The following is a 27,866-nucleotide window of genomic DNA, read 5'->3' as shown; positions in this document are numbered from 1 at the left end:
TACCAAAAAATAAAAAAGTAGTCTGTCTCATTTAAAGTAAAACAAGTCCATATAAGAAGTAGAAAAATATGAAAACCGAGTGTAAACCTGAGAATAGAAGTACATTTCAACAATTTTAATACAGCTCTCATAAAATTAAGAACTGAGTAGGGGTATAAAATTAAAAATAGGAAGGAAAAAAACGCCTCAACATTGTCTCTTCAATTGTTACAGGATAAGAACTCCAATAAAATTAGAAAGGCACATTCCTATACCTATTTTAATATTTATATTCTTTTCCTATGATTTAATCATGCACATATTGATGTGACGCTAGTCCCCCTTTCCTTGATTAACTTTGGGCACAAATCGCCAGAGGTCCACAGCAATGTCCACTTCCTTTTTCTTATGAAATTTGTATAGCTGTGGTACATCAAATCGAAGCTGACAAAATGAAAACATAACATGAATAGCTGAATAGCATGTCCACAACCAAATCATTTGTACTCATCAAACCATTTCATTAAACAGCATAAAATAAAGGAATGACTTGTGAGCAATATTGAATGGTTTGGCCGAAAATAAGGTCATATGCAATTGGCAACATCTTAATGGAAATATCAGGGTATTACTGAACAAAGCCATCTTCACCGACCTCACATAAAACCTCAGCACTACTAGCATTGAAGTCCCGCAAGGCTGCCCTTTTGATATGCTGCAATGACAAAAGAAAAATGATGGCATAAAATAACGAGATCCACATCATATGGTCCAAAATCAATTCATAGAATAATTTTAGGCATTTACTAAATAGTTTCTTGAGGTGTTTCAGAACCTATTTGTTTAGCATGAGGCTCAACTTAAGTAGTTCAGTCCAGAACAACAACCAAAAAGTAGTTCTGCCAAGCCATCAGAGGTAAAAACATAAATTTAAAGAAACAGAATGTGGCAATAATTCACCATACTGACCATCTTTCATTTATACAATAAAGATTACACATGCTAGCATCTTGAAATGCTCTCAGATTCCGCTATGTATCTAAAACAGGAAATGCTTGTCTTGTAGTACAAGATTAACCGAATCTTTAGATAACTATCTTTAATCTTTCTTTTTCTTCTTCTTTTTTTTGGCTGAATAACTATCTTCAATCAAATAATTAATGTGATGCATAAGACATGAATAAAGTGCAATCAACATGCCATGTTATAAAGTGAAATTAAGTTTTAATTCTAAAAGCTGGATATCAAAGGTAATTACTTACATCTCTTGTTGAGGTCTTATGCAAGGAATAAACTGCTTGAGAAGCAATCTGATAGTAAAAGCAAAATATAGAACACATATTAGAAAAAAGTATTGCTCAGATGCATTTGAAACATCCAAATAATGAGATCATTCCCATTACCTTCAAAGCCACAGAGAGGAATTCCATGTCAGCACCCTTCTTCCGGGTTCCAAATGGAGGATTCATTACAACAGTATCAACAGTTTGACCTAAATAAGTGATCAAGAAAATACAAGGAACAAAAAAGTCAAGAAAAATTAGTCACAAAGTCAATGGCACACATCTAGTGAAAATGTAATATTAAAATCCAAGTTAAAATATTATCTATTATCACAGGCTCAGATGTTATCTACTAGTGTTTAAGTCACCTACCCCACTATTTTGTCAACTTTTTTAATTACATAAATCCCACCACCCCACCCCTTTGTAATCCCAGAGAGAGAGAAAGATTACACCTACACTGTCCTGTGCATCACATAATAAATAACTTCCAGAAACTAGCAATACAGGAAATCATCAGAGAAGCAGTTGGAAATTCAAGTCCCTGCCATCCATGCTTCTGTGAACAAAAAAACCATTCTCCACACATCTCCGTCCTTTCATCATCTTTATAAATACAACCAATGCAAGATGAAACCTATCATGGACTTTCTGCTAAAAGTTTATATGCTATCTCCCAAAATTAGTCCAGCAGTGTTTCTTGAGATAGAATATTATAGTAAAGTGACTACATACATTTTATTCTACTTGAAATTACAAAATCCTATATTTCCAAAGAAACGCTTTGTGGAGTAACAGCAATATTACACAAACGCACTGTAGCTGGTCAAAAACCAATTTGTTGCAAACTTATTAATAATAAATAATAAATAATAAATAACCAATTTGTTGCAAACTTACAAGATTTCAGATTATGGAGCCTGGTTGTTACCAGCAAGAGTGAATACTAAAATAAATTTGCACAAAAAGAGAAAGAATATATTCTATTCTGTCATCCTAAATGTCAACAATATACTTGGATTCCTGGAATTCTAGGGAATTATAAGTTCTAACCACCTCATTGAGCCCTGAATTTTTAATAAAAGAGTCAATTACAATATTCTGCTTCAACAAGACAGACACAATGGGGTGGCCAGTTTGGGTTCAAAAATTGTTACCTCTCCATCCTAAGTTCTTGACATCGCACTGTATTAAATTTATATCCAACTGCAGGTTCAAGACATTAAGAAAGCAACAATACATTAGTTGAATCAACACTAATACAAAATTATCTAATTATTGAATTCATAATCATCAACAATGAACAACCACTTACAAGAAAAATTAGCGACATATGTTGTATGTATGTATGTGTGTGTGTGCGATATATATATATATATATATATAGAGAGAGAGAGAGAGAGAGATTTACTTCAAAACATTTCCATCACAAAACTTATATATGAACACCCCCCCCCCCCACCCCCCTCACCAAAAAAAAAAAAAAAAAAAATCAATCAATCAATAAATGAACAATAAAACAAAAACTATTGGGCTATTCCATTCATGCATCTCCTAATCTATGAAATAATAAACATTTCGAGATAATAAAACCTATAAACATTACAACCTAACAAATTCAAGAAAACGACCGTACCTCAAGATCCTCTGCATTTAGTGACGCAATTTCAAGAGATTGTGAATCGATGTCAATGCCAATAACATGTCTATTCAAAGTAAACAAAGTTAAGAGCAGTACAAATTAACACAAATGAGTAAACTATCATCCTTAAGTCCTAAAAATGTTTGCTTCGATTTTTAATAATGCAAATTCTTTTGCATACTTTCAAATTTGTTCAAGTTAAGGGGATTGTGAAGAAATAAGAAGAGGAAATAAATGCCAGATAGAGGCAGTAAGGAAATAGATAATGGACCATGCATAACAAAATACATGGCCTAAGATACAACAGAAAGAGAAATAAATGGTAAAACGGATGACAAAGCCAAGTCTAAGCCTCAGATGCATTCTTTAAATCTCAGCCAAAATTTAGCAATTAAAACAAATGAGAGAAAGCAGAAAGAAAAGAAGGGGAAAGATGGTTCTTACTCTGCACCCAAAAGAGCTGCGGCAGCACCTAATGTACCACAGCCACAACCAAAATCGGCCACTACCTTGCTGCTTATATCCCCAAATGAATTCTCTGCCTGATATATTTTTTAAACATGTTACTTAACCCCAAAAATAACATTAATGGAAGTAGTAAAAAAAAAGACATGTCAATTAAGGAAGTAACAAAGAATGAGTTCAAATGGAATACAATGACGGAAAAGGATATGTGACCCTGACTAGTTTGTTCAGGATCCATACCCAACCTCAAAATTTTGGGACTAGGGCTTGGTTTTTGGTGGTGGTGTGGTTACTTATCCCAAAAATAATAATAATAAAATAAAAAATCATGTTAACCACCAAAAAGAAAATTTACAGTAACAAAGTGGAAGCATAATGTTAAATTCTACCACAATCATAGGAAATTGTAGCTCTTGGCATAACAACAAAAATTACAGGCCATGCCATTTGGTTCAAAATATTACCCCTATAACATTTCCACCTTCAAAAAAGCGACTTATAAGTGGCTTTATTTCAGGATTGAGATAAGCACAGAGAAATTCAAGCTACTATCACAAACAAATACTTAAAAGAAAAAAGCTACAATCTTCTCTTTTTTTCCCTAATTTGAAAGTTGGATGCAAGTTTTGTTTAAAGACAGTGAAGTAGCCAAAGTTGTTAATTTTACAAGCCCATAAGCAATTTCGACAAAGACCAAGATCGGCAAACAAACAAAAGGGATTGATACAACCAAAATTAGAATCAGATAAAGCTAATATAATTTTTTTTTTACTTATAGAGATGTATAAGAGAAGTTGGAGAAGAGAGGAATACAGTGAAGAGCATGCGAGAGGCAATGTGGGGTCCAGTTGGGTATTGTTCCAGCTCCACCTGCAGCATAGAGAATGATGAATCAGAAAGAGGTATGATTAAACACTCATGTCTGTCTGTCGGTATTTATTTGAGGGAGAGAGAGAGAGAGACCTTTGGGTTGGAGAACTGTTGAAGATCACCGAGGAGGCCTTCTAGTTGCTTCAGCTTCATCTTTGTGTGGAGAAAGATTCCTCGGACGAAACACTCGCATACACTGACACACACCACACTCGCATACGCGCAAAGAGAGAGACTCTTCGGGTTCAAACTTTTTTTTTTTAGCTCGTCGTTCATGCTTACATACAATACAAGACAATGAAGCTTGTCCCCTTTTTTTTTCTTTTTTTCCTTTTTCTTTTTTTTTTTTTTTTTTTTTGGAAAAAACCCAAAACTGTGCCTCTAACTTCTTCTTCTTCTTTTTTTTTTTTTTTTTTTTATAGTCTTCTTACTTTCAATTTTATCATTTCAGCTGCTCAAATGGTCAAATTGGTTTTTACAGTGATCTTTCCAAGTTAGGCATATCAAAGAAAAAGATAATTTGATTACTAACTATCTTTCTAAAAAATCCTCAACCACTAATACCACAGTCATTTCTTCATCCTTGTGTGTATACCCTATCACAGATCTATCCTCATCCTCACATTCATATTTCATAACTGATATGATAGAAAGTCTTCCCTCAGATATAAAAGACCACATAAAAACCTTAACCCTCGAAACCAGATCCAAAAGAATCATCAAAGTCCTCTATGATTACCTTAAACAACATTACAACCATTTTCTAGCCATCTATCCTAACCCTGACTAGCCATGGAAAACACATTTTGCCTTTTGGATATCCAATGGGACTGTTTTCCATTACCTTTAAATGTGGTATCTGTTCAATGAGTATTACTTGTGCATTCATTTTGAACCAGGAAATTGGAACTTTTCAATTCCATTCTTTACTGCAAGTATTTCTTTAAACGTGGAATGGTAATGGAGCTCTGAGGTCTTGAATGCACCACTTTTGTATCCACAAATATTCCTTTTTCCATCAGTTTCTTCAATTCAAGCTATCTATACTTCTCAACCTGCTTTAGTCTCTTTGGCAAGCCCCATTCCTATTGCCCAAGTTCACATTCTCCTTGACATATATTCTAGACCTACCCCTGTCGTTGCCCTTTTTGATACCGAAGCAGTAGCAACAATCATTCATCCCAAAATTTTACCTGAAGAATTCTAGTTACCTCATTACTAGATGTTCCGTGTAGCAAATGGAGAAACATTCCCAATCACAAAAAAAAAAAAAAAAAAAAAAAAAAAAAAAAAAAAGACAAACCCATACTCATCAGAATTTTCCCAACCCTCACCATAAAACATCAAGTTCTTGGATCACCTCTCACTGGTAGAGACCTTCTTATAGGCTTTGATATCCTTCACCAAATACCTAACCTTAGATGGTCATCAAAAGGACTTTCACATAAAAAACATCTCCTTACTTAGACCCAAGTTCCTCACTTGTTCGTTGTTGATCCTTATGATTCCCTAAGACTCCAGATCATTAATGATTGTTGTGCAAATAGCCATTCTGAGTTCTTACAAAAAAATCCAAATCCCTTGTGGATGAACCCAGACTTTTTCATACGCCTTCCCTTTAAAAAGAATGAAGATGTCAATCCTACAAAAGCCAACCATAGAGGAATGAATCCAGAACATTTAGCTCATTTAGCTCTAGCCAAACAAGAGGTCTCCGCATTCCTCACTGAAAGACTCATTGAACCCACTTCTTCCCCATGGGCTTGTGAAGCCTTTTATGTTAACAAGCATGCTGAGCAAATCCGAGGAAGACTCAAATTGGTAATCAACTACCAAGATCTCAATCATTTTCTAGTAGATGATATGTTTCATTTGCCAAACAAATGTGCTCTTTTCCAGCATCTTTCAAATACAAAAGTGTTCTCAAAGTTTGATCTTAAAGCAAGATTTTGTCAGTTAAGAATTCATTCGGAAGACAGATACAAAACAGCATTTTGCATCCCAGATCATCATTACCAGTGGACGATTATGCCCTTTGGACTAAAAAATTCTCCATCTCAGTTTCAAAAAGCAATGGTGACCTGGTTTTAACCTCTCTTGGCAAATGCATTGATCTATGTAGATAATATTCTTCTCTTCTCAAAAGATGCAAATTCTCATGAAAAATTGCTCACTGAATTTTATAATTTAGTGAAATCTCAAGGAATTATGCTCTCAAAGAAAAAATGGTCATTGGGCAAACATCAATAGAGTTTTTGGGGATAACTATTTCAAATGAAAAGTATACTCTACAGCCACATATTGCTACGTCTCTTAAAGAGTTTCTAGACAAGCTTTCTACTGCCAAACAGATACAACAATTTCTTAGAATTGTTAATTATATGTCTGATTTCATACCAAAGATTTCCAAGTACAGAAACTGTCTAGCTCAACTCTTGAAGAAGAACCCCCCAGAATGGGATTCAACCCATACAGGAGCAGTTCAGCAATTGAAAATTTTGGCAGAAAAGCTTTCTCCATTGCAAATTCCAGGACTAGGCAAGCGTGTACTACAAACAGATGCCAGTGATGAATACTAGGCAGTAGCTCTTTTTGAAGAAACTGATGGAAAAAGGAATTTGTGGATATAAAAGTGGTGCATTCAAGACCTCAGAGCTCCATTACCATTCCACATTTAAAGAAATACTTACAGTAAAGAATGGAATTGAAAAGTTCCAATTTCATCTCCTTGGGCATAATTTCCTAGTTGAAATGGATATGTCTTCTTTTCCAAAAATGCCTCAGTTCAAAAGAAAGATGCTCCCTCATCCTTAACTGCTCAAATGGTTAAATTGGTTTTCACAGTGGTCTTTCCAAGTCAGGCATATCAAAGGAAAAGATAATTTGATTACTGACTATCTTTCTAGAAAATCCCTAACCATTAATACCACAGTCATTCCTTCACCCTTGTGTGTATACCCTATCATAGATCTATCCTCATCCTCACATTCATATTCCATAACTGATATGATAGAAAGTCTTCCCTCAGATATAAAAGACCACATAAAACCTTAACCCTTGAAGCCAGATCCAAAAGACTCATCAGTGTCCTCCATGATTACCTTAAACAACATTACAACCATTTTCTAGCCATCTATCCTGACCCTGACCAGCCATGGAAAACACCTTTTGCCTTTTGGATATCCAATTAGACTGTTTTCCATTACCTTTACATGTGGTATCTGCTCAATGAGTATTACTTATGCATTCACTTTGAACCAGGATTTTACAAGCTCTTTTTCCCAAACAATAATAGATATTTTGAAAAATTCTGGTTTGAAATCCTCAAAAATGATGCTCATGATGGAGATTGGAAATAATATACCACTGAAGCTCATACAAGATTTGGACATAGAATTACTACAGGATCCATGATTGTCAAGTTTAATTCAAAAAATGATGTTCAAGCAGAAAGAATTTTCCACCCACCAGAAGTCCATTGGCTCACTAATCTAAATAATTCTCTCCATGTGCATGTGGACCCCTCTTGGTCATATTGCTTGAAAGCACTCAAGTGGACAGAAACACTCAACATAGGAATTCAAAACCCGAATGACTCAGGACCAAGTACTCCAGAAGTCTATCACCAGCAATTGCCACATGTTGATGCTTGGGAACTACCAAATCCTTTGCTAGCTGCCCATCATTTCATAAACAATGACCCTTATTATGACAATCATGACCTAGATCTGGATATTGATGATGATTGGTTCCAAGGAAGAGATCGATGGGACTAATTGTGTTCGACACTTATATATATAAAAAAATTATAAAAAAAAATTAAAAAAAAGGACGAAGATTGCATCTTTATCTATTGGAACCATTCACTCCTCCGTATGGTAGCAACTTTTATCATTGCCCCTAGCTTTTATCAAGTTCAGCTTTTATCATTTCCAACAACTCCTACCAGAAGACATTATGATGCTTTGTCAAGCCCATGCATTCTACTGTGTTGTCAGCAAAATAATTGCTTGTAAAATATGTTGAATTGTAGTTTGAGTTCCGAGTGCTATAAATAGAAGATCAGTGTATGAAGGAGGGATATAGAGCCTTAGAGTTTCAGAACTCCCTTCCTTCCTACTTATGTAAAATTCTCATGTCATATGTAACAACTCTTTTCAATCTAATAATATCAGTAAGTTTGTTGTATATAGTATCCTGTTCTAATCCATATCTTCTAGTAATATTGTATGTATTGTTAGCTCTCTACATTCTCAACCAACTTCCATAATAATCTTCTTACACCCCCTTTGAATCTCTGTGTCTTCCTCTATATTTTGTGTCTTTCTACATGTTCCTCTATATTTGGTATCAAAGCCATATCACGTTTTCATCTCCTTTGATTAGTACGCTCTGTGATTTACAGTTGCCATAATAAGTGGATCCTCTGTATCAATCACATCAGAACACTAGACTATATAATCAAGTAGAACACTAAGGAGTATGTTTTTAAGTGAACCAAAGAAGCTAGTTTTCCAAAGTCACCTTGTGGACGTTTTAGCCAAAAGTTGGTAGTGTGGTCCTGTTTGGTGTGTGGAAAACAACTCTTTCAGTTGAAAACTATTATGGCTACTACATCTTTTGTAGTGAGTGATACCTCTAAATTCCCTTTTGATCCTTCCCTTCATAAATCCACAGCAAATAGACTAGAATATTTATATGAAATCTCCCATGTACTAGAAGATAGTAAAATCCCTATTATTGATTTCCCTATTGTAAATCCCTACACTATATTTAATAAACCCCAATTCTCTTTCAAAAAAACCATAAAATATATATATATATATATATATATATATATATATATATATATTGGTCCTTCTTATCCTTCTACTGTAAAGAATATGTTCAAGCCTCTAAGTTTGACCAGTTCAATATTCCAACCAATGATGGTGAAAACTTCATTACTCTTTCCCTTCCTAGGGAATTTGTTAGCTCATGGAAAAAGCAAAGGTATACTCATCTCAACTTTGGTGCTGTAAGGTTGGCATTAACTTTCCATGGAAGAAAGGGACTCCTTGCAGTCTCTAGAATGGTACTTCTTGACTCCATATTTTTGGAGTATCAACATGCAGTCATAAGAACTATCTAGACAACTCTAAATGCTGGAACTGTTTTTGTCACATTATTCTCAAATTTCAATATGCCTTTAAAAGATCCCTATCTTTGTGATGCTCTCAAAGTTCAAGTTCAGATTACTAGAGCTTCTCAAGTACAAGATACTTATGCAGCTACACTCCATTATCAGCTTGCTTATAGGCTCCAGAATCATGCCTTTGACGTAGCAGTCCCAGAAATAGCTCAAACTAATGATGCATTGCTTATTCAAGTTGATCTGGGATTAACTCCGATGTGTACATTTGTCCCTAGACAGCATACAAAGGACCAGATGACTTCCCTTTTCCCAGATTCATGGATCACGAAGTACGAGTCACTTCATCAAGTAGTTCAGCCGATCCAGTCCAATAACCCTTTATTTATCAAGAAAGAAAATGGAGAAGTAGAGACAAGATTCCTGAAGGCTCCACTAGAAAAGAAGGATATAACAGCCTTTCCAACCTAGATGGCAATGTTATAGCCTGTACCATAAGTTGCTGAAAAAGGTCTTGTAATTAAAGCATTCTGTGAAGATGGAAAATGTTGTTATGAAGGAAAATGTTGTTATGAAGGAAAATCATCCTCTGGCCATATATGGTGGGATATTTGTGATTGTGATGAATGCAAAGAAGAATCAATTGATGATGATGATCAATCAAGAAGAAGAAAGAAAAAATCTCTCTAGCAAAGCTTGAAAGAAAGATATGAAGCTAGTGATCCTGTAGTAGATCTCTTGGGAGAACCTTCTGGAAAATTTGACTATTATGTCTTTTATCCCAGACCAAAAAACAAAAACCCTAGTCTTCTCCTCCTCCATGCAAAGAACCCAAGCCTAAACAAAATCCTAACCATGAGCCCAATTCTCCACTGATTCCATATTACTAGAATATCCTCTCCCTCAATTATATAAATATCATCCTCCTCCTTTCACACAAACCCAAACACAAAACCCTTTACCTTGCTACACTATTAACAGACCTTCATCTTCTTATGATCAAGATTTTCCTCCACTAGAAAACTTTTACCACCCCCAAGCCAACACAAGACATGTTTGGAAGATCAAAACTCCTGTTGGAACTAATTCAGATGGAACCCAAAAACAAGTTTCGTCAGTAGAGGCAGCTTTAAATTGGCAAGCAGAGAATGATGTGGCCCAAAACCAAGCTCTTTTAAAGATTGTTGACAACCAGCAAAAATTGGCAGAAGTAGTCACACAGACCTTTTCATCTTCTGAATCTCTTACCAATGATTTGAAGAAGAAAATCAAGAAAGTAGAACAAGAGCTTTCAACAATTGCATCCACAGTCAAAGATATGTCAGTTTCCTTCTCCCTTTTGGGACAAAAAGAAAAAGAAAGAAAACAATTGTTGTCACAACTCCAGTTTATAAAGAAATCCTAGAAGACAGAAACACAGGTTTGTCCAATGTTTGTCTATACCCCCTACCAATCTAGACAGACGTTGTACAAAGATTTTTCTATACCTTTATCCTCTCCATTCTTGTCCAATTCAACAAGTCAAAACTTTCAACCCTTAACCACAATACACCCTGATCATAACCTTCTCAAGAGCAATGGAATATTTCTAGCCATAACATATCCAATCCAACCCAAAACAGAGACTCAAAGCCAATCACAGAATAAACCCTCCCCTGATAAATACCCATTATCCCAACACTCAGATCCAATTGTTGGTGCATCCTCCAAACCTCCAGATATGAACATGTTGACCATAGATCTTGATCCTCCAAACCCAATTTCATCTTTCCTAAAAGCCATCACTCTAGAAGACTCATATAACCCGCCTGTACTCCCAATCATTACTGATACTGATTTGAATCTTTCTGATCTTGGTCTTAAAGGAATATTTATGTATCAACAAGATGATCAACCAACAGTAGAAGAAGATGATGTTCTTCATCCTCCATCCTCCACCTTTTGTTCCAGACAACTAGACTCGTCTCACCTATTCATCAATGATAGATTCGAAGCATTTATTCACTATTGATGATGCTCCTCCTTCTAAGTGGCATGAAAATTTTTTTGACATGTAGTCATGGTGTATTGCTGAACTCCATGTTCCAAATTCCATAGTTTAATGGCATGGATGATGTGAATATCAAGTGGACTTTTCTCAATTCTCTTCCAAAACCATTGGGAGACGAAACCCTTCGCATGATGAATATCCAAAGAATAACTTTGAATAAAGCCTCATTGGGATAAATTTATCAGCATATGCTTATTGCCTTGGAAAAGCTCTGCAATCAAGGGAAATTCCTTTCAGAAATGGAGAAGATTCACAATAAACTCAAGGACAGCTGCAAGAGGAAAGGTTTATAGATGGAGTTTATGAGCAAATGCTTAAGGCCGGGCTCAGGTTTCCCTTAAGCAGTCTACACCGTCGCCTCCTCCAATACCTTGGGTTGGCCGTCACCTAGATCTCCCCAAACACTTGGAGGGTCTTCCTTGGCGTGGAGGTCTTATATGGTGCTATGTCAAATGGAGCACGGAGGTTGACGGTGGAAGAATTCTTTCATTGCTACCGTCCTGCTGAGATAGCTCAGTCCAAGGGCATGTATAGTTTCTTGCCCAGGAGCCCATTGCTGAGGCTCATTTGTGAAACCCCAAACTCCAACAGGGATTGGAAGAGTCGTTATTTATTTATGGAAGGTGACGAGTGGATGAGTCACCCTAGTGATAATGAATTTAGGCCCGTCAACAAAACATGTGGCATAATGCCACATGTTTGCTATGCATCTGTCTATATCAAGGTTCATTACTATTTTAAATTTTCTGTATGTTATTTTAATTGTTCGTCTCCTGTTGCAGCTTGGGACCGTCCACAAGTTTCACTTGAACAGTGGAGTTTTTCGGAGAAATTTTTTAACAAAACCAAGTTAGTGGAGAGGATGTGGGCTAAGTTGGTCAATTTAGACACTCTACACTGGTATTGTGATGAACCAATGCCAACCGCAACCGCCCGTCGATACGACGCTCAAGTTCGCCAACATAAGTCCGTCATCCTGTATTTTGGTTTCTTTGTTTTTACATTATCTTACTCTAAACATCCGTCTACCTCTGTGCAGAGATGGACACTACTAAGAGAAGGGCTTATATCAAGCAGAAGCTACTTTGAAAAAACAAGCTGAGGGCCAACCCTCTAAGGAGACGGGTTCGTCCCATCCGTCCACTAAAAGGAAGCAGCTGGAGAAGACTGACCATCTTCCCAAGAAACCCAAGACGGTCCCAGAGCCCGTTGTGGGGTTGAAGGCTGAAATAAAGAAACTTGGCCCAGGAAAGGGCAATGGACTCATGATGGGCTTGGTTCCCATCACTGAGAAAGCACCCATCCTCCTTTGCTAGGATTCGAAATATGCACTGGAGCAACTCTCGTCCATCATCACGACTAATGATTATGAGGACTTGAGCAACCACGCAACGAAGGCCATAGGGGAGACAGGTCTCTTTTGCATTGCTCAGGTAACTACATCCGTCCACTTTTTCTTTTTTCTTTCCTTTGTCTCACCTTGTTACTAACCCATTTGTTTTCAAGGCAATGTTAATGATGAAGGGGTTAATGGGTCTTTGCCTGAACCATGAGACGACACTGGACTGTATTAGGGCGAAGGCAAGCTTAACGGAGGATGAACTGAACGAGTTGAAAGCCTGGAAGACTATCCAGGAGAAGAAGCTTGCTTTATCAGAGGAAGCTAGGGAGGAGCTAGAGAAGCAGACGAAGCTGTTAAAGCAGGTCTTGGAGGAGAAGGAGAAAGAAATTCGTGACATCAGGGACCAGCTCCATCAGGCGAAGGAAGAAGCGATACATGAGTATCGTGATTCCGATGCCCTTCTGGCAGAGCTCGAAGGCTCCTTTGCCAGAGGCTTCGACAACACCCTTCATCAAGTTAAGGCTTCTTATCCTAACTTGGACATATTGAGTCAACATTGATGCCCAAGCCCAAACCTCAATTCAGCCCGTCCACTCTAAGAGCACAGACGAGTTGTTCGCTGATGACGGCCCTGTTAACGACCCTGCTGCTAAAATCCAAGCTAAACCCGTCATGGATAGCATCCGTTATTCTGATGACATTCAAGTGGAGCAGGAGAAAGAAGAAAACACCCTCGTTCAAAAGTAGTTTTTTTTTTTTTTTAATGTAATCCTTTTGAAAAACAGCTTTTTAATTTAACTATTGCTTTCTATATATATACATCTCCCTTTATGGGTTTTTTTAATATTTATTTTATTTGTCTACTTTATATTTCTCATAATTTTCTGGTCCTATTAGATGAACCCGTCCTCTTATGGACTTGTAATTTTCATTTCAGTGTGGGGTTGAACCTGTCCTCTTAAATGGACTTTTTTCTAATCTTCTTGGATGGACCCATCCTATTATGAACTTAATATCTTTTTAATCTACCGTGTTTGTTGAAACCGCCCTCATTATGGGCTTGTGATTTTAGTTCAACATGCTTGTTGAACCTGTCCATTCTATGGACTAAATAATTTTTTGTTTAAACTGATGAGGCCGTCCACTTATGGACTTGTAATCCAACATGTCTTCTAATGAGACCGTCCATGTTATGGACTTGATAATTTTTTGTTCATCCTCTGGGGTTAACCCATCCATTTATGGACCTATATTTATCCACATAATAGACTATAATTTTCCGTTCATCTCATCTGATGAACCCATCCTCTTAAGTGCTTGATCATGGATCCGTCCACTTGGGAATTTAATAATAATTTACTCGTAGACTTTTGGACTTAATCTTAAATCCATCCACTCATGGACTTGATAATATTAACTCGTCCATTTGGACTAAACTCGTCCACTTATGGATTTTATCATGAATCCGTCCACTTATGGACTCTATAATAAACCCATCCACTAGTGGACTCTAGAGTCATCCAGTTAGGGGCTTAATAATGGTAACTCACCCTCATAGGATGAACTTGTCCTTTTATGGACTTTATGTTGAATCCGTCCACTTGTGGACTTTGTTAAACATGTAGAATAAACATGTAGAAACAGGAAAATACGCAAGACATATCTAAATAAACTCCTTTTATTATGGTAAATGTATGTAGAAAAATTGTTCTTAAAAGAAAAAAACCTGCCCTTTGGGCCTAAAAATTTCTGCAAGCAAAAATTTAACTAAAAGAAATAAACTGGAAATAAGGAGTGTTGTTCTTCATGCTATCTTCTACTGGTAGTACTTTTGGAGATGCTCGGTGTTCCATGGATGGTGTAGCTTCTGTCCATCCAATGTCTCCAAGTGGTAGGTGCCTTTCCTTTGCCATGATGTGATTTCATAGGGTCCCTCCCAATTAGGGCCAAACTTTCGTTGGGTAGGATCTCTAGCCACACCCATTACCTTCCTCAAGACGAGGTCTCCAACCTTGAAGTCTTTGTATTTGACTCGAGAGTTGTAGTGCTTAGCCATGAGGTCTTGGTATCGTGCAAGCTTATATTCAGCTGTTGCCCTAACTTCATCTAATAGATCCAGTTGTAGACGCATAGTTCCATCATTCCTTCCTTCATCATGATTATCCACTTTGTAGCTAGTGAGTCCAACCTCTGCTAGGATGACTGCCTTGCTTCCATAAGCTAATCGAAACGGTGTCTCCCTTGATGGTGTTCTGGCCATCGTTCTATACACCTATAATATGATTGGTAACTCTTTTGGCCATACACCCTTTGCCCCCTCGAGCAGAGTCTTGATGATTTTAAGCAAGGATCGATTTGTGACCTCAACTTGCCCGTTGGCCTGTGAGTGGGCGGGGGAGGAGTAGTGGTTCTTGATTCCCAACTATAAGCAAAAATCTATAAAGGAGTCGTTGTCAAACTGTTTCCCGTTATCTTATACCAAGACTCTGGGGATTCCATACCTGCAAACGATGTTTCTCCAAACGAAGCTTCTTATGTTCTTCTCCATAATGGTAGCCAAGGCTTCTACTTCTACCCACTTAGTAAAATAGTCTATACCAACTATAAAGAACTTCAGCTGTCACGTTGCTATTGGGAATGACATGATGTCAAGTCCTCATTGGGCGAATGGCCACGAGGCTGTTATCAAGGTCAATTCTTCCGTCGGCTATCTAATGACATTGTTGAACCTTTGACATTTGTCACATGCTCTGACATAAGTCTGGGCATCCTTCTGCATAGTAGGCCAATAGTATCCAGCTCTAATTAGTTTATGTACTAATGACTGTGATCTTGAGTGGTTGTCGTAGATCCCTTCGTGTACTTCTCTCATAACATAATCCACTTCTTCAGGACTTAAACATCTCAGGTACGGTCGAGAGAAGCCCCTCTTGTACAGGACGTCTTTCATCACAACAAACCACGCTACCTGAACCTTCAACTTCCTTGCACCCCCCTTATCGTCGAGTAGTGTGCCATCTTTCAAATATGAAACTATTGGTGTAGTCCAATTGTTTTCTAAGTTTACTTCCTGCACACTGACATCATCTATCAAGGGTGAAATTTGAACAAAGGAAAGTACTTTACAGGGGAGAAGCATATATTCGGCTGACATAGCTTTGGCAAGGCGATCGACTTGCTCGTTTTCTTCTCCCGGGCTTTGGAAGAACTTGGCTTCCAATTTGTCAACATGTTTCCACACTTGATCCAGATACTTCTTCATCCTTTCTCCTTTGCACTCATAGTCGCCATTTATCTGACTGGTGACTACCTAAGAGTCGCAGTATGCAATCACACTTATTGCTCCTACAACTTTGGCTAGTTCTACTCCTGCCAATAACGCTTCATACTCTACTTCATTTTTTGTTGTAGAGAAGTCGAGTTGAACCATGCATTCGATCTCGTCTCCCTCTGGGGAGTGGAGCACTACACCGATTCCATCAGCGTGCTTGTTAGATGACCCATCCGTGTGGATGCTCCAGTGAGGAGGCTCTTCTACACCCTGCCCCTCCATATTGGTGAACTCCGCAATGAAATCGGTGACCATTTATCCCTTTATGGCTGTACGCAAGCGATATTGTACGTCAAACTCACTCAGTTTTATTGCCCATAGCACCGTTCGTTCGATAGCTTTGGGACTATTCATTGCTCATCATAAAGGTTTATCCGTTAGGACGACAATAGTGTGGGCTTGGAAATATGGCTTTAGCTTGCGAGCCGTTGTAACCAAAGTGAAGGTGAGCTTCTCTATTGGTGGGTATATTCCCTTTACGCCTCTGAGCGCTAGACTTATGTAGCATACGAGCTTCTGTACCCTCTCTTCTTCCCTGACTAAGGCTGCGCTGACGGCCGCTGATGATACTGCTAAGTAGAGGAATAGTTCTTCTCCAGGTTGGGAAGGACTCAATAACCCCGGGGGGGGGGGGGGGGGGGGGGGGCGGGGGGGAGGGGATGAGAGGTAGGTCTTCAAGTCCTCAAATGCCTGCTAACACTTGAGCGTCCATTCAAAATATTTCTTTAATGTACGGAAAAAGGGTAGACAATTATCCGTCGCCCTTAACACAAACCTGTTTAGCGCTGCTACCTTGCCGTTGAGGCTTTGTACTTCCTTCACGTTCCTTAGGGGTGTCATTTCTATTATAGCCTAGATCTTGTCTGGGTTGGCCTCAATACCCCTCTACGACACCATGAATCCTTGGAACTTTCCTACCGTCACTCTAAAGGCACACTTGCCTGGATTGAATTTCATATTGTAGGAACGAAGGGTGTCAAATGTGTCTCTAAGATCCTCCAAATGATCTTCCTCTCTTTGGCTTTTCACTAGCATGTCGTCTATATAGACCTGGACATTTCTCTCAATTTGCTATGCAAACATCTTGTTCATAAGCCTCGTCGCGCTCACATTTTTTAGGCCAAACGGCATTACTTTATAGCAGAAGAGGCCCTAGCTAGTGACAAATGAAGTCTTCTCCTGATCTGCTTCATCCATTCTAATCTGGTTGTAGCCCGAGAAAGCGTCCATGAAGCTTAATAACTGGTGTTGAGCAGCCATAGAGTCAACTAGGACGTCAACCCGCGGAAGGGGATAGCTATCTTTGGGGCATGCCTTGTTCAGGTCAGTGAAGTCTACACACATCCTCCACTTCCCACTGGCTTTCTTGACCATTACCACGTTTACCAGTCAGTCAGGGTAGTAAACCTCCCTAATGAAGTCCGCTTCTTGTAGCTTGTGAACTTTTTCCACTATAACTTGGTCTTGTTTTGGGGCGAATACCCGCTTCTTCTGATGGATGGGTGGAAAGGAGGGCAACATGTTCATTCTGTGCGCTATGACCAAAGGGTTGATCCCCAGCATATCTTCATGGCTCCATGTAAATACATCCCGGTTATCTTTGAGTAAAATTGCAAGTGCTTGGCGGACTGTTAGGCGGGCAAGGGTACCAATCTTGGTCGTACGATTAAGGTTGGAGTCATTGAGAAGTATCTCTTCAAGCCTTTCAATGGGCTCTGTCACCATCCAATGTTGTTCTATGTTCATGGCCTGGAGATGGTCGTCCATCTCCATCATAGCTATGTAGCATTCGCGAGCAGCCACCTGATTTCCGCATAACTCCCCTACTCCATAATCTGTAGGGAACTTGATCATTAAGTGGTTGGTTGAGGTTACAGCCTTCCATGAATTGAGAGTGGGTCGTCCGAGAATGGCATTATAGGTAGATGAGCAGTCGACCATAAGGAATGTTACATCCTTAGTGATCTGCTGGGGGTAGTCGCCAATCGTCACGGACAATATAACTGGGCCCAGGGAGAATACCATTGTTCCTCCAAAACCAACGAGAGGGGCGTTCGTTGAAACCAGTCGCTCTCTGTCAATCCTCATCTGCTGGAATGCTGGGAAGTATAGGATGTCAGTTTAGCTGCTGTTGTCAACCAGAACCCGGTGCGTGTTGTAGTCCCCTACCCGTATACTAACGACAAGTGCATCGTCATGTGGGTGGTGAAGACGTCGAGCATCATCTTCCAAGAATTCGATAATAGGGTTGTCGACCCGCGCCATCTCTGGTACCGAACTCGTCAGCTGGACGTTCTGGACCATTCTGATGTAAGTCTTACGAGCTTTTTGGAGGACCTCGCAGCTGTTGTGCCTCCTACAATCATTCTTATATCTCCTATGGACCTCGTTCTCCCCTTGCTAATGAACCTTTGCAGCTTTCCTTGCCTGATGAGAGCTTCAATTTGTTGTTTTAAGTCGTAGCAGTCGGCTATGTCATGACCATGGTCACGGTGGAAGCGGTAGCACTTGTCTTTAGACCTCTTATTGGGATCTCCCTTTAGCTTATCGAGAAATGTCAGAACTCCTTCGTCTTTGATTTGCATCAAGACTTGGTCAATCGAGGCAGTTAGCGAGGTGAAACTCTTGAATTTTCCCGTGGAGGGCTTAGAACGCCTATCCTCCTGCCGTTCTCCGATCCTAGCTATCTTCTGCCCCCTGTCCTGCCATACGTCCTCTTGTTTTTCCCTTTTCCTCGGCTTTTCTTCTCGGGTCAGCAACGCATCTTTTGCGTTCATGTACTTGATTGCCCTGTACAACACATCTGACATAGTTTTTGGGGCGTTCTTGTATAGGGAAAATAGGAACTTACCCTTCCGCAGTCTGTTCATGAATGCAGCCACGAGTATCTTTTCATCTACTTCATCATTCAGGAGAGCCCCTTTGTTAAAGCAGGTGATGTAAGACCTCAGCATCTCGTCCTCTTACTGCTTAATGTTCATTAGGCATGTAGTGGACTTCTTATACCTATGCCTCCATTGAAGTGTAAGGCGAACTGGGCACTTAACTCCTTGAAAGTATTAATGGAGTTGGGTGTCAACCTGCTGAACCAAATCCTTGTGGATTCCTTCAACATGGTGGGGAAGGCTCTGCACATGATTTTTGGCACTCCTTGAAGGTGCATCAAGGTCTTGAAAGACTCCAAGTGATCTAAAGGGTCCTTGGATCCGTCATAGTTTTCCACCTGCGACATACGAAAGTTCAGTGGAAGGGGGAATGAAGTGACAAACGCTGTGAATGGTGAATTAGTTTGATAGACCAAGTTATCGAGGTCACTAAACACCAGTCCTCTAAGGGCATTCATCATAAAGTCCATTTGTTCCTTCATCATCTGCATCTCAGTAACTATGAGGGGAACCGTATCTGTGACGGATGGGCAACATGTGTCCTGTCATTTTGGCCTATTTGGGGCATTGCTAATTTTCGGCCCTTCTTGGTTCCTTTTCTCAGCGCTGGTGCCTTCTTGGTCTTCCTCTTGGGTGTCCATCGCTGTGTTCTCCTAGCGCAGCTGTTCCTCTAGGTCATGATTCTGCTTGGTGAGACGTTCCACTGCTGCTGTGAGGGTTTGGACTTACCTTTCCAGGGCAGTGGGTTGTGGTTCATCGCCCTAATTGTTGGTGGTGGTTGCCATCGAACGAGTAAGTACTATACAAATTTTTGTCCGGAAAGCAATGAATATGGCTTATCTTCTAATGAACGTTCTTCCCCGCAGACGACGCCAACCGATGATGGTGGAAATCGTCAGTAAGCCACACGATACCCACGTGCTTGATACGATACTTGCGAGACAAAAACAAGGAAAAACCCTAGGAGAGTACCAGTGTGGTACCGGCCAAAGACCCTCCAAAGGTTAAGTCAGAAAACCTTTCACAACTCTAGAGTGCCAGAATTGGGATGAATTATGCATACCTTATTTTCTGAGAGCCTTTGGGTTTTTATAGTAATGTAGAACCGACCTCCATTTCTTGCGAAGAAAGGTATTTCCTTATGGAGAAGATCATCATTAATGGGCACATATTACGGGATCCTTCTTATGTTAGGATTCTATTCATATTGGGACTCTATCGATTAGGGTTGACCATGGGACGCAAGTTATTTCCATTTAGGATTCCTTGGAGGTTACTCAAACCATGTGGATGTCACATGGCCCTGAGATCCGTCCACCTTGTGCCCGTGCGTCTTGGATCCGTCCACCATTAGCCTACTGGCCTAGCACCGTCAGGTTGGGTGTGTTCCTTAAGAGGCAAATTGAACCATCACTCCACGGGTCCGACCATTCAAAGATCACGAATCCATGGAGTGAAGGGGCAACTGAAGAGGGTAAAATTAGGGACGACGGGTCCATTCAAACCAACCTAACAATGCAGGGCCAGTAAGCTAATGGTGGACGAGTCCAAGATGCACGAGCACAAGGTGGACGGATCTCAAGGCCACGTGACATCCACAGGGTTTGAGTAACCTCCAAAGAATCCTAAATGGAAATAACTTGCGTCCCATGATCAACCCTAATCGATAGAGTCCCAATATGAATAGAATCCTAACGTAAGAAGGATCTTGTAATATTTACCCATTAATGATGATCTTCTCCATAAGGAAACACCTTCCTACGCAAGAAATGGAGGTCGGTTCTACACTACTTTAAAAACCCAAAGGCTCTTATAAAACAAGGTACGCATAATTCATCCCAGCTTTGGCACTCTAGAGTTGTGAAAGGTTTTCTAACTTAACCTTCGAAGGGTTTTTGGCCGGTACCACACCGGTACTCTCCTAGGGGTTTTCCTTATTTTTGTCTCGCAGGTATCGTATCGAGCATGTGGGTATCATGTGGCTTACTGACGATTTCCACCATCATCAAGTCGCAATTTGAAAATGTTCCAACCTGCCAATGGCGAACTAGTTGTGTTTCGATACACTATATCCAACACAATTCAAACAGTGTTTGGGTCCTTTTTGGTGAAGCTTTGCCCTAACAAAAGGAATTGAAGTAGTCATTTTCTAGCTTCCACAGCAGTAGCCCCAAGCCCCATTTAGACGAGAACAATTCCATATTATCCAATTTCGCATCAGCTGTACATGTCTCCTACCAACCACTATCCCATTTCCCAAGGGTTACAAGAAACCAAGAGAAAATAGTGAGACCAGACATCATACATGAACATCTCATGAACCATGCCACCTTTACTTTCCATTGCACGCCATCCACTCATCCCCTTATCTATAGATTTAATTCAAGTTGTGTAAAACAACCTCACCATACACTGTTTATTAAAAAGGCCACTTAAAATGCTACCACGTATACAATTTAATCTTAAAAATACCGTACGGTGCACCATTTGGAGAGTCTTCCTCTCACAGCATTAAAACTTGGTCTATGAGTATAAATACAAAACTAACCGAGTAAATTACATTCAAAAGGCTTGCCCATATACGGAGAAAGAGAGAGAACAGAGTTGTTCGTTGGATTAATAGGCTAGGATAGAGGTAGAGTTCATAAGGCCTCAAGAGAAAGAGAGAAATATCCAAGGCCGGCCATTGTCCATCCCCTAGCCAGACTTAGACCATCGAAATAGCAAGCACATAAAGAAACCGTTAGGTCATATATCAACCACCCAAATCGTCGAAATCGGCACTGGCAAATTTTTTTCTTTTTCCATTTTTTAGATTTAGGTATGAAATGTTACTTTTAATTGAGTTTTTTTTGTTGGATAGGTTTAGATTTGATTCGTTTTTGTTTTGGGTTTTAGGGTTTTCTATCAAAATGTTTGTAGATATTTCTCTTCCTCGGCAACAGTATTAGCCCAGAGCATCAGACATTTGAGAATCATTTTAACTTTATTTAGTTTTATTGATCCACTAATGTTGATAATTGCTTTAGTTTGAGTGTTGTTGGTTTCTAATCCATTAATGTAAGTATATTCTTTTTCCTTTCTTTTAGTGAAATTTTTTTTCTTGAATAATTTTAATATTATTTTTCTATGATTAATGTTTCATGTTTGTTTTCTGTTTGATAACAAGATAGCATCTTTTTTTAAAAATCATTTTTTTATTCTTTTTTGGCTTGAGAACAAGATAGTATCTTTATTTGATATCTGATTGCGTGGTCTTTTTTTTCTCCATTTTTTGAGGTTTGCATGTGAAACGGTTTCTGGGTTTGTGAAATTGAAGGGTTTTTATTTTTCTTTTCCCATAACAAAAGATATATAGTGGTACTTCATGTTGGTGCTTTTGCTCCTAAGATTGGCCTTTTGATATAATTAAAAGGCACTCTTTAGGAACTTTGCTCTTCTCCTAATAATTTTTCTGTTGTGTGACATTCTTGCTAAGAAAATGGTCATATTATATTCCTTTCATGCATGGGATGTTTGTTGTGTTACCAATATGTTAATGTTCCTATTAAAAAGTTGGCACAGTTTGCAATTTATTTGAGTTAAACTTCTCCTAAAGGAAAGTAAGTGTTGTTGTCACCAAGTTTCCAATTGTAAGTCACACCAAAGTCCTTTTTTCTTTTTCGTTTTTTCTTTTTTTTTTGGTTTTTTTTGCAAATGGGAATTGGGGGTTTCTTTTGGTGTTGGGATAATTTTAGAATTTAGAGATTTTAAAGATTGGTTCATTTAGGAAATTTTAGGGACTTCCATTTTTTTTTTTTTTTTATTCAGGATAATTTTCACAATTTAGGTCCATCACAAAGAGCTTTGATTGTCTTAATTAAATTCAAGATTATATTAAGCTTTTCTTTTTCAAAAATATTTCTAGATATCAATTGGAGATGGGTGGAGAAGACAGTCGCATGGTGGAGGGTTCTTAGAACAAAAAAGACGATCCCTAGAGATTCCTCGAATTCTACAATGGTAATACTCTGTATACTTCCATAATCATTATTTTCGCTTCCCTCTCATTTGTCTCTTTATTTGTGTGTGTAATTTTCTTTGTTTTGTTGTTGTTTTTTTTCTTTCTTTTTTTTTTTTTTTCGCTTGATGTAAAATTTAGAAGTACTCAGTAATGAAGGCAAGTGTAAATGTGAAAGAATTGGAAGCATTGATATAAATGACAAAGTAAATAATGTTTACTAGCATAATTTTGATCAACGTTCCTAATAGGTTTGCCTTTTCCTGTTTTTCTATAGAAAATATTGGATCTGCCTTTTATTTTGTTTTCAAAAATACAACTTATCAACATAATAGGCACTATAAAATATTGTACTTGCACTATTACTATTTTTGTAGCATTTTTGAAGTAAAATCGTCTTCCTAATTGGATTTAGTTTTTTCTCTTTGAATTTGTTTGTTGTCTAGCTTCAATATTCATTTGGATTTGTGTATTATATTTGGCGATGTAAGAAAATTTATGTTTTTGGTGATGAAAAAGTGGTGGTGTTGGTTTTTGCAGATACAAGAACCAATCCAAGTTGCCATAAATTATGTCATTGGTATAAGAACATAACAGTAACTTTTAAAATAGCTTTATTTTGGTGTTGTGCTAGAATGCCTTTCCAGTTTTAAATTTGTCCAGTATTGTCTTATGTTATCTCAGTTTGTTATATAAACATATTAACAAGAAAACAAACCAACTAATTCAATTCCAATTAGACATCTAGAAATGACTACAAAATCTTTCTGGAGTCTATATTCCCTGTCAACTCTATTTTAGTAAGAATGATTAGTAGCAATCTAAGGTGGCTCTGCTTATATTTTTCTCTTCAGATACAAAGAAGTGTGGAATATCAATTTCTTTTTGGTTGCAAACTATGCAGGTGAGCACAATTTATGTAGTAGTAATCTAAGGGGCCTATTGATTGAGTTGTTGTTGTTGTTGGATTTTTTTTTTTTTTTTTCTCATTTGGTAAATGGATTAAAAGTTATAGATTTGGGGTTTTATTTAATTAATCACTAAAGCACCATAAGGCTGGTTGAATGTCGTAGAGGGCGTACTCCAGATCGATTAATTGACTATAGAACAATCCCAACATCGTGTGGGTTCCTTTTCTTAATTATTTATTATCATAACGTTTTGAGTTACCACTTTTATTGTAATGTTTTGAGCTATGGTAATGGACCTTATATATTTGACTTAGGTATATAACTTTATGGCTTTGAAGGAAAAAATTGGATTTAAGAGAATTTGAGATTTAGTTTAGATGTGCGTAGTTCATTCCTTTTGTGAAAATAGATTAATTTTTGTAAGACATTACTTTTAATGTTATCTACATTTCTTTTTCTTTTCTACTTTTACAACTCCAAGTTTTTAGCCTACAGTTATGGTTTATGATCATTAAGTACTCTAATGATTAATGCTTTGAATTCTACGATAAGCGAATCATTTGGATTTATCTTTTTTTAATCCCATGTGTTGATAAGATATATTTATTGTATTGCTATAGCATCTTTCAAGCAGTTTCCATAATTATTAAGAAGTTGTGATGTGGGAGATTTCAAGAAATGTGGTGAAGCATTTAACTCAATACATCTATGATCAACTACTCAACTAATCAAGACATTTTTATTGCTATTGGACACAATTTGCATGATCGCGTCTATGATTCGTATTGGGTGGTATTTCTCATCTATTAGATCCAAATAAATGTAACTTTAAAGTTTAGTTTTTGCTTTTGTTTATACTTGGTTCTTTTTTTTTATATATAAGTTTTGTATCATCCGTTTTAGTGAAGTAGGGAGTAGAAAAGATATTTGTGATCTACAGTTGATTCAAGGGTTCAACCCAATGCGATTTTGACTAATGTCAGAGGCTAAGGTGCATACTGCATAGGCATGTGCGCAAAAATGAGTTTTTTTTTTTTTTTTTAATGTATGTATGGACATAATATTGGGACAAATTGTGGTTTCAATTGCAATCTTAAATAAATATTTTCTATTTTTATTGCACCCATTAAGGGATTCCTCCTATAAAGTAGTTGATTTTTAATGGTTGGTGGTAGTTTTTCCCTTGATCGGTATGAAAAAAATAACATATTGTCAAAATATATATTATCAAAACAACCAAGGCACATAATATGGCTTTTTTCCCATGATGGTTAAAGTATATTCTCTAATAAAAACTTGAAACTAATGTGTATATTTGGCCAAAATTTTTATATATCTAATTGTGATTATTCATAAATGTAACTTTGAGAAACTCGATGTAACCAATATCATGAAAATTGCAAAAAAAAAAATATTTTAGTACCTTCAAATGTCCTGGTCGAACTAATGTCGTATATGTTTAATAACTCAAGCTAACATCAATAGTACCACTACAATTGACTATTTATAATTTGAATCGTATAATTATAATTATTTTTAATTGTACCCGTGCATATGCATGGGGCTACACACTAGTCTATATATATATATAAAACCGAAACTTTTGAAGCTCTCACAATTTTCCACGTCAGCACAATATTTAAATTAAATTTAAATTAAATTAAATTTTCCACCTCATCACTGTTTTCCTTTTCCAATGCCAATTAGACTTCTAACCAAATAAGGACACTCTCCCATCGCCTCTACTCTCTCCTATTTAAGAATTGCTTGCATAGAAAACCTAAGCCCCAAAAACTTATTTTTGCCGCAACACAATTTTCTCCTTAAAACTTATTTTTCTTCAAGATTTTTTTTGAGGGCGGCTCATGCTTCACAATTCACATATTCCACTTATGTATTGGACTCCTCTCCTTCTTCGGTCAATGCATCAAGGTTAGGGTTATTTGATTTGTTCAATAAAAATTATAGATTTGTTGCTTTTTCTTATAAGTTTGTCAATTGTTGTTTTGTTTATTTAATTGTTGGGCCTGAATCTTTTAATTAAATCTTCAAATTTTTATTGAACAAATCAAATAACCCTAACCTTGATGCATTGACCGAAGAAGGAGAGGAGTCCAATACATAAGTGGAAAAGCTATAATCATGAATTCCCTTCTTTCTATTGTATTTCTCTATTGCGTAATTATATATATATATATATATATATATATATATATATATATATATTGTTTTATTTCAATACTTTTGAAGCTTTGAATCTTCTGATTTTTTTAAAATATATATATATATTTTTTTTTTTTCCTTTTGGAAGTTTTAACATCATAACTTTTGGGTTTTATTTTTTCTATTATCAGAAATTATCTAGAAGATTTCAATGAATATCCATGGATTATTCTTTTTGAGGGTAACCCATCTTTATCTTATATTTCTATTCCTAACTTTTTTTTCCTATATTTTTTCTTTAATTGTCCGTGTTTACGTCTCTTTTGTTTTTCTTATTTTTTCTTTAATTGTCCGTGTTTATGTCTCTTTTTGTGTGAGTATGTGTCATCGTATTTGGGTACTTAGGCAAAATCTATAAAGACTAAAGATGCTTTTTTTTTTTGGTAATGAATCCTATGTTTTTCATGACTTTAGTGAGTCATATTTTTAATGATTGAAATGGTTTTGTTTGACGTGGATTTTGTTCATATTGGTTTCAAAGTTTATTTCTTGGCTTATATTATAGATTGTAATATATTTATTCATCAAACTGTTTAGTTGAGTTTGTTTTCGAAATTGTTTTCAGTGTTGGACATTTTCTTAAAGCATGTTAGTATCATATATTAAAATACTGGTAAGTTGATAATAATAATAATAATAATAATAATAATAATAATAATATAGTTTAATAAATGTCTGAAACGTATAGCTGTTAACAAATGTTTTAGCTATATGATTTTATTTTACAAATTCAATTTTGGTGTTGTAGTAAAATAAACAAAGATTAAATTATATATTGTACTCAATACATTTCCCGTGCATCGCACGGGTTAGCGACTAGTATATATAAAAGTAGAGACTTTATGCAGGAGAACATGAGATATTGCCATGTGGCACACTTTTTAAAAAGAAATTTGAAATACCCTTAAGGCACAAGATAAGAACAAAAAAATATGGACTTTTTGTTCTTTGGTTCAATGTTTAAAGACTTTTTCTATTAAAGAATAAATATTCTTTGTATGACTCTTTGTTTTCTTTTTTTCAATGTTTCAAGCTAAACTTCTTGCACTTCTACTCTTTTATGTATAGCCCACAACCCTTCATGTCATCTCATCTCAAATACATCCAGACAAAAAATGATGTTATTTATCTTTAACCTTTCAATGACACTTACCTAGCTCCAACTTCGTCGTCTCATCTAATCTTAACCCATATGGGTTGGCTATAACAAAGGAAAGATGGCTTGCTTTTTTTATTGAGTGATGATAGATTATAATTTTGATGTTGAGGTCAGATGTTTTGAATTTTGTAAAGCATGCAATTGCTTTGAGTCTTTGGGCATTTGGTGTGGGAAAGTCATAAATGTATTTTGTTTTAAAACTAAAGTGAAATAGAAAGAAACTTTCTAATTGATCATTGATGAGATTAGTTACTTTTTTATTATGTTTTAGAACTTATAATCTATAGGTTCTTTTGCAGATTTTTACTACTATTTAGTACAATATCGATATGAACCATGACGATAAAAGTAAAAGTCAATGATGCTTTTAGGGTATTTTCGTACTTTATTTTTATTTTTTAATGTGGAAGTCTTGCTAAAGGTAATTAAATCTTGATAAATGGAAATGTTTTTAACCATTTTTTCTTTATTTTTATCACATTCTCTATATGCCAGTATTTACAAATGATTTCCTTTTGTTGAGATAATGAAATGAGTGTTTAAGACATGGGGCTTGGTATTTGGTTGTGAAAATGAAGTATTGTGAAAATGTAGT

General features: G+C 37.0%; 1 protein-coding gene and 1 long non-coding RNA gene across 3 annotated transcripts; one reads left to right on the top strand and one right to left on the bottom strand.

The window, feature by feature from the left end:
- Window positions 1-82: 82 nt before the first annotated feature.
- On the bottom strand, window positions 83-4,518 carry LOC126713752 (uncharacterized). The gene is made up of 9 exons (XM_050413607.1): window positions 4,333-4,518; window positions 4,183-4,239; window positions 3,349-3,446; window positions 2,899-2,968; window positions 2,420-2,468; window positions 1,383-1,471; window positions 1,242-1,289; window positions 635-694; window positions 83-423 (listed from the first exon to the last, which is right to left on the bottom strand). Exons 1-9 carry the CDS (start codon window positions 4,513-4,515, stop codon window positions 313-315), a joined length of 765 nt encoding a protein of 254 aa, XP_050269564.1. The 5' UTR covers window positions 4,516-4,518; the 3' UTR covers window positions 83-312.
- Window positions 4,519-21,478: 16,960 nt separating this feature from the next.
- LOC126713751 (uncharacterized) lies at window positions 21,479-25,013 on the top strand. 2 transcript variants are annotated; one of them, XR_007651414.1, is made up of 4 exons: window positions 21,479-22,038; window positions 22,886-22,980; window positions 23,833-23,882; window positions 24,510-25,013. It is a non-coding gene; the product is annotated as an uncharacterized LOC126713751 (long non-coding RNA). The 2 variants fall into 2 exon arrangements; XR_007651413.1 differs by having other exon boundaries at window positions 21,487-21,799.
- Window positions 25,014-27,866: the final 2,853 nt, after the last annotated feature.

This window comes from Quercus robur, chromosome 2, assembly GCF_932294415.1.
Source record: "Quercus robur chromosome 2, dhQueRobu3.1, whole genome shotgun sequence".
NCBI lineage: Eukaryota > Viridiplantae > Streptophyta > Magnoliopsida > Fagales > Fagaceae > Quercus > Quercus robur.
Note: the sequence above shows the minus strand (reverse complement) of the source record. Positions and strands in the feature narration are given on the sequence as shown.

What these genes read in the sequence shown, in the direction of transcription:
- LOC126713752 (XM_050413607.1), bottom strand. Translation starts at nt 4,515, where the DNA reads ATGAACGACGAGCTAAAAAAAAAAAGTTTGAACCCGAAGAGTCTCTCT. An exon ending in TCCTCTCTGTGGCTTTGAAG is followed by an intron (nt 1,290 to 1,382) that starts GTAATGGGAATG and finishes TTTTACTATCAG; the next exon opens with ATTGCTTCTCAAGCAGTTTA. An exon ending in GTGCTGAGGTTTTATGTGAG is followed by an intron (nt 424 to 634) that starts GTCGGTGAAGAT and finishes TCATTTTGTCAG; the next exon opens with CTTCGATTTGATGTACCACA.